Source organism: Cucurbita pepo, chromosome LG06, assembly GCF_002806865.2.
Source record: "Cucurbita pepo subsp. pepo cultivar mu-cu-16 chromosome LG06, ASM280686v2, whole genome shotgun sequence".
Classification (NCBI taxonomy): Eukaryota; Viridiplantae; Streptophyta; class Magnoliopsida; order Cucurbitales; family Cucurbitaceae; genus Cucurbita; species Cucurbita pepo.
This window is the reverse complement of record NC_036643.1, coordinates 5,141,129-5,147,555: the sequence shown is the minus strand read 5'-3', so window position 1 is coordinate 5,147,555 and position 6,427 is coordinate 5,141,129. Positions and strand designations below refer to the sequence as shown.

Sequence of the window (6,427 nt, the reverse complement as noted above, 5' to 3'; positions counted from 1 at the left end):
AATTTAAGAGCAAATTTCTTTTTTTAAAAATAGAAAATAAAACTTTTTAAAATTATAATTGAACTAATTTAGAGGGTTTTATTTTATTTTTATTTTATTTTAACGAATTTTGAATCCAAATCTCGAAATTGGGCTTCAACGACCCGAGCCCCACTTATTTCCCGGCAAAATACCGATCAGTCGGTCCCGGAAAATTTCTTCTCGCCTCCATGCTTTCCGACTGCTTTTTCTTCAATTTCTACCGGAGTGTTTCATTGATTCCGAAAATTTTCAATCTGCTCAGTCGGAATTCTCGTTTCTTAATCTAGTTGGAGCCTTAAATTTCGTCGGTTTTGATTGTCTAACATGAGCCACTCGGAGATTCGTAGAGCATCTGAAAAGCCGAATCTAGATTGGGAAGCAGCGCTGAAGCAGTATGAAAACGTTATGGCTACAGAATCCGAGGCTGTTAAAGTGAAAGCCACAATCAAATTGGCCAGTCTCTCCAATGATGCTCCGCATAATATTTTGAACAGCACCATACCCATTATTGCGAAGCATCTTGAAGTTAACCCCATCAGTAATTCAAGCCAGTCTATGAGAGGAGCTGCTGCATATTGTCTAAAACGTATATCTCGTCAAGGTGATGGTACGTTAGCGACGGCGGTAGCTCATTCCGGCGCTTTAGAGTCTATATTGAGATCATTGCCAGACACTAGTGGTGGTTTTCGTAAGATTCTAGTTAAATGTATTTGGAGTATTGTTACTTGTGATAAACCTAGTCGTGTGATTGTAGCAAGAAATGGGGGTTTGGAAGTAGTTATTGGTATGTTTGATTCTGTAGTTGATGGCACTAGGAGATATTTACTGGAGATTTTGAGTGCATTGGCTCTAGTTAGAGAGGTTAGAAAAGCCCTTATTAGCTTAAGAGGCCTCCCTTTTCTTGTGCAAGCTGCTAGATATGGCTGCATGGCTTCTAGAGAAAGAGCTTGTCAAGCAATTGGGTTAATTGCAATTACAAGGCGTGGAAGACATATGCTTGTTGAATTGGGAGTGATTCCAGTACTTATTGAACTATTTTGTGAAGGAGATTATGTGACAAAACTAGTATCTGGGAATTCCCTTGGAATAGTTTCAGCTCACGTAGCTTATATTAGGCCTGTTGCACAAGCTGGGGCTATCCCTTTATTTGCTGATCTTCTTCAGTGGCCCAACCCTATTGCTAAGGAGATTGCGGAGGACGTCTTCTGTCTCTTAGCTGTTGCTGAAGCGAATGCAGTTCTAATTTTCGATCATCTAGTGAGAATTCTTAAAGAAGGTGATGATGAAGGTAAGGCTGCAGCTGCAGACGTCTTGTGGGATCTTTCGAGCTATAAGTACTCCATACCGATTGTGCAAAGTTCGGGTGCTATTCCAGTTTTGGTGGATCTATTACACGATGGGAATGGTGAAGTGAGGGAAAAAGTCTCTGGAGCTGTAGCTCAATTGAGTTATAGTGAGGCAGACAGGATTGCGCTTGCTGATGCAGGGGCAATCCATGGATTAATAGAGCTATTGCAAGATGAGTTAGATGAAGTGAAGGATAATGCTGCTGAGGCCCTTATAAATTTTTCTGAAGACGCCTTATACTGCAATAGAGTATCTGAAGCAATCAGCAATCCTGCTTTCCAGAATTTGCTGGAAAGAATGACCCATATTCGTGCTACTGAAAGGCACGGCGTGAGATCTATGCGTCAAATGGGAATCAACCAACTTACAGGGGATCCAGATCTTCTATAACTTTTTTCAGTGGTACTATTTCTTTTCGTAGGTCACTTGTAATCTAATAAGCGCTCTCAAACACAAACACAAGATATGAATACAAATTGGATGGATGCATTGCGCTTTATTTTCTCAAAAGTATTAGAAGGTCATAAACATGTTAGAAACACATTTATAAGTAACATATTTCAATGTTTTCATGCTCATTTGTTTACCTTTCAGATATTTGCATTTCAAATACGACATGAAAGAGATAAATTATGTCTTCTTTTAAGAATTGATTACATTGTTGAAATGATGTAACATCTTGTAAGTCGTAACAAACACTGATGTAGGACATCTGAATCTAAAAATTTTCTTCTGGCTTCTTCAATATTTTATAAAAAAAATGTTATTTGAAGATTATAAACTTAAGCATGCTCCTACTTATTTGAATCTTTAGCTCTTCGTTTTAATTTTTTATTCTAATTTTTTTTGTAGTTCAACAATTGCTGGTGAGGGAATGATCCATCAACTGTTGCGATGATAATTGGTGCCTTATCCACAGAGTTATGCTCAAATTAGCCTATCCATTCTAATTTTGGAAATATGTTTTATTTTCTTTTGGATATTCCTATAAGGACTCGTTAGAATGCAGCTAGTGTAATTATTGAACTTGATCCCTTTTGGTGGTGCGATTTTCTGTTAGTTACATTATTTTCTATTAGAATTGTAATGTCTCTCTCTCTCTCTGCGGAAAACTTCCATAATTGAGAGAGTTGGGACCTGGCGTCTCTTTCATAAGTCATTCATGCTGTGATCCTAAGTCATTGGAGTGAGGAAAAGAGGCTTTAGGTATTGTACTCTTTTGATGTTTATATGTGCAGCTTCTTTTTCTCTACCTCAATTTTCTCTTACCTTGATTAATTGCTTTCATCTCACTTTGACGATTTAGAAATTGGAGGTTCCTAAAAAGATGTTCTTTTTGACTTGTGGCCCATGAGCAAATTAAAACTTTGATCACTCTTTCGAGGTTTATCTTTTGTTTGTTTCCCCACTGGACCACTTGTGTAGGAACAAAGGACTAAAATTATCTATTGTGGCACAACTCTTTTTCCAGCACAATATGGGTTAGATCCTTGCAAATTTTCAGGTTCTACCTCTCTCCTAATTTGGATTTTTGTGTGTGATTGGAGGATAGAGGAAATTTTCTTTTCTATTGTTTATTTTATGGTGTACTCGACTGCAGAAATAGGAAGATTCTTTTGAACATATAATATGAGCTCGAGCAGATTGTGGAGCTATGCATTCAGTGCGTTCACTTGGACTTCGTTTGCTATTTTCTACCGTTATATTCCTCTGTTCTATTTTGATTGTAGTTTATTTGATAATTAAGATTTCTGTCTGTAAGGTTGGTTTTGAAGTTCTTACTTATTGTTTGCACTGTATATCCCCAAGTCCCCTTTGCTACATTTTGTTTTCCATCAATAAGTAAGTCAATTTTGAAGTTCTACATTCCTTTAAGAAGCAAGCTTCATTGTATAAAATTTTAAAAATGGCGGTGAATGAAAACCTATGGAGTTTAAAGAAGACACCCCAACTAGAGTTTTTTTAGGAGAGGAAATAGCTGGGAGAAGTTACAAAGGAATGTGTCGAGGGCTTCTTGTTTTCATTTTGAAAGACCAATCTATATTTCCTAGCCAAACCTCCCTCAATTGCTTTTATGGTGTGAAATTGAAGAACTTCAAGCTGTTCTATACTGGAAACCATAGTCCTGCTAGTTCTTGACTTGCTAAAATGCCTCCACCATATGCTTCTCGAGGTGTGTCGAGGAAGGATGAAATGGCTGCCATTTTCCATCTGTTTTACAGAGGATATAGCAGTTCGGCTAGAGAGCGTTATGAAGGTTTCTTGCTTGTAACCAGTGATTTATACTCAATCCTTCAAGAAGAGCAAACCAGAGGATTACTTTCAACCTTTTAGTGTATTTATCTTTCAGTAGAGCCTTGGATAATGCCCTTTGGTAACAGGATGATCTGCAGTAAGCTTGCAAAGAAGAGACTTGCAAGTTAGAATACCGGAATGATCTATTTTACAAACTATACGATCCTCCGAACTTTCAAAAGAACAAATTTCCAGCACCTGCAGGAGGTGTGTCCATTCCACTATTTAGAAAGTAATTTGGAGTCCCTAAGCCTGTAATGTTGGTCTCAGCACTGTCAAATTGAGGAGTTTTTGCTGCCAGTCTACGCATAACTTTTAAATCTCTGTCAGATTGACTGAAAGCTCCAAAATATGCATCCTCAAGCTACTTCTTTTCATATGTTTGCCACCCAAAACGTTCCTTCCTGAACTTAATACTTACTAGTCACAACTTCATGCCATAGGAAATCATGCTATTTGATGAGAGAAGTATTTGTGACTGGCATATTGTCAATGCCCAAAGCTCCTGTTTCTTAAGAAGGAAAACGATGTATTAATTAAGAAGATGGCATCAAGGTTAGCCCTTCACATAGGAAATATCTCCAAAAAAAAAAAAAAAAAANAAAAAAAAAAAAAAAAAAAAAAAAAAAAAAAAAAAAAAAAAAAAAAAAAAAAAAAAAAAAATCCAATTCCTTTAGGCACACTAGCAAGTTACAACAGCCTAAGAAACCGTAAACAGTAATTTGAGAGGTTTACAAGAACGGATTGAATCAATGTGAACTTTTCTCTAGCACAAGTATAATTTTTTTCGAAGATGTGATTGGTAGACTATAGATGTAAATGGAAATTAGTTTAAAGAAGAATTTAGACTATTATAATGTGACAGTTTAGGTTGTTAGAACTATTGATCATTTAATGCATATTGAAATGAAAAGATTTAGTTGAGTTCTCCATATCCTACTGTTATCTCCAAGTTGAGTAATAATTCAGCAGGAAATTCAAAATCTAGCTGCACCTCGTGACACATGCATAAGATTAAAAAAGGTGAAAGGTCCCTCCCTCCCGCCACCAATAGCATAGGTTTCGATTGATATTGAATTTATACGATTTATACTGACACGTTAGTTTTCAACTGAATTTACATATGAAAACTTTTGAGGTCTTGTCACAGTTTCTCTTTTTTGGCTGATAGCCTCTTAGCCTCTTGCTAGCATGGCAAGTGGGTCTCTTAAACCTTCCTTAAATGAAAGGATATGTACCAGGTATTATTCAAATGCATTTCTAAAATGGGGCTGCTGGGTTTAACTGGAATTGTTGGATAGTAAAATCCCTTTAAAGTTGGGTTTATAGAGGAGTCCTATAGAGGACGCAAGAAATTTCTTTATTGGACCTGCTTCGTTCATTTGGAAATAAAAAACTTGAAAAATAATGTAGTTTTTTTTTTACTTGACTGTAGCTCCATGGAGGGTTAAACTATGGACAAGGTTCCAAAGAGTTCCTGCTACTTTTTTTTAAAAAAGAATAATATCTCCTGCTCTGCAAAAATGGGATCGAGGATCAGAGGGCATTTCCTTTTGTTTTGTTTGTTTAGCTCTTCTTGTTGTATCAGCTGCTAGAACTAGAAGCTTCTGGGATGCATTTGTAGTTTGGTGAATACTGCAAAATGCAAATGTACCATCTCTGATGTGTTGTGTGGTCTTTTCTTCATTGTTGAGGCTGAAGTTTTTTACAGAAATACCATTAAGGATCTTTTTTAGGAAATTTAGATGGAAAGAAATAGAAAGTTCTTTTATGGTTTGCTTAGGCTTAATGATTTTTGAGACCTTACGCAATTGCTTGCTTCTGATTGGTATGTTCTTTTAAAAAACTTCTGAAATTATACTCATTTATCTGTCCTTGACAATTGTGATGCATTTTCTAAGGTCCTTGGCTGCAATGGATGTTTCTAAGATCCTGCGATCTGCTAAATTAGGACACAGTTATTGTGCATGCTTGCAAGCCTAAGAACAAAAAATAAGATCTTTACTGATTTGGATAGCTTTAATGACAGCTTCCTTGATAATATACCACTGTGACTTCTACTTAAAGAAACACCATAGTGATCTTGTATCTGAAACTTTTTTGTTGTTGTCAATAGGCCATAGTTTATGAAGTTTGAAGTCGAGAACGTCTAATTATTGTTATAAGATACGTGCTTGAATCGTGCAAAGAACAACTTATTAAAAGTTGGAATCTGTGAAATCTCTGTAATTGTGTTCGGTTTGCGAGCGTAGTATCCTTGAAGGTTAGAATTTTGAAACATTCTGCATGGGAGGGATAAATGCATTGTTTTCCATTTTATTTGATTAGATAACATAAGTCCTTACTTCCTTTACTCAAATATATGAGTGACTTTTCAGTTTGTTTTGTTAGATCTTCATCTCTAAAGTAAGGGAAAGAAAAAAAACAATATCCATAGAAAAGAAAGGAGAAGAAAAGCAACCTTGGCAACATAACTATTAGTGCCATTTTATAGAAAGGGTTTCTGTTTGGAATTTGGTTTGTGTTTGCAGGCTTCTGACTCCATCCGTAGGCGTATTTACTGTAACACACCACTTGGTTGTCCGTCCCCCACAGCAGTGTGGTAGCAGAGCAGCCGAGGATGTGTGAATATGCCATTGAAGTAGCTGCCACAGCCTCCAATGGCATCCTAGGAGGAGTCGTACACACGCTGCGTGCAATGCCCGAATCTGCACTGTTTCATCAGCTAAGCTTCTTTCTTACTCGTATTCTGTTCTCATTCTTC

General features: G+C 36.7%; 1 protein-coding gene across 1 annotated transcript; it reads left to right on the top strand.

Annotated features, from left to right (window-relative positions):
• Positions 1–109: 109 nt before the first annotated feature.
• On the top strand, positions 110–2,620 carry LOC111796476. Its single transcript, XM_023679108.1, has 2 exons — positions 110–1,770; positions 2,221–2,620. The coding sequence occupies exon 1, from the start codon at positions 346–348 to the stop codon at positions 1,756–1,758; it is 1,413 nt and encodes a 470-aa protein (XP_023534876.1). The 5' UTR covers positions 110–345; the 3' UTR covers positions 1,759–1,770; positions 2,221–2,620.
• Positions 2,621–6,427: the final 3,807 nt, after the last annotated feature.

Excerpts from the sequence above, each read along its gene's own strand:
- LOC111796476 (XM_023679108.1), top strand. The coding sequence starts at position 346 with ATGAGCCACTCGGAGATTCGTAGAGCATCTGAAAAGCCGAATCTAGAT.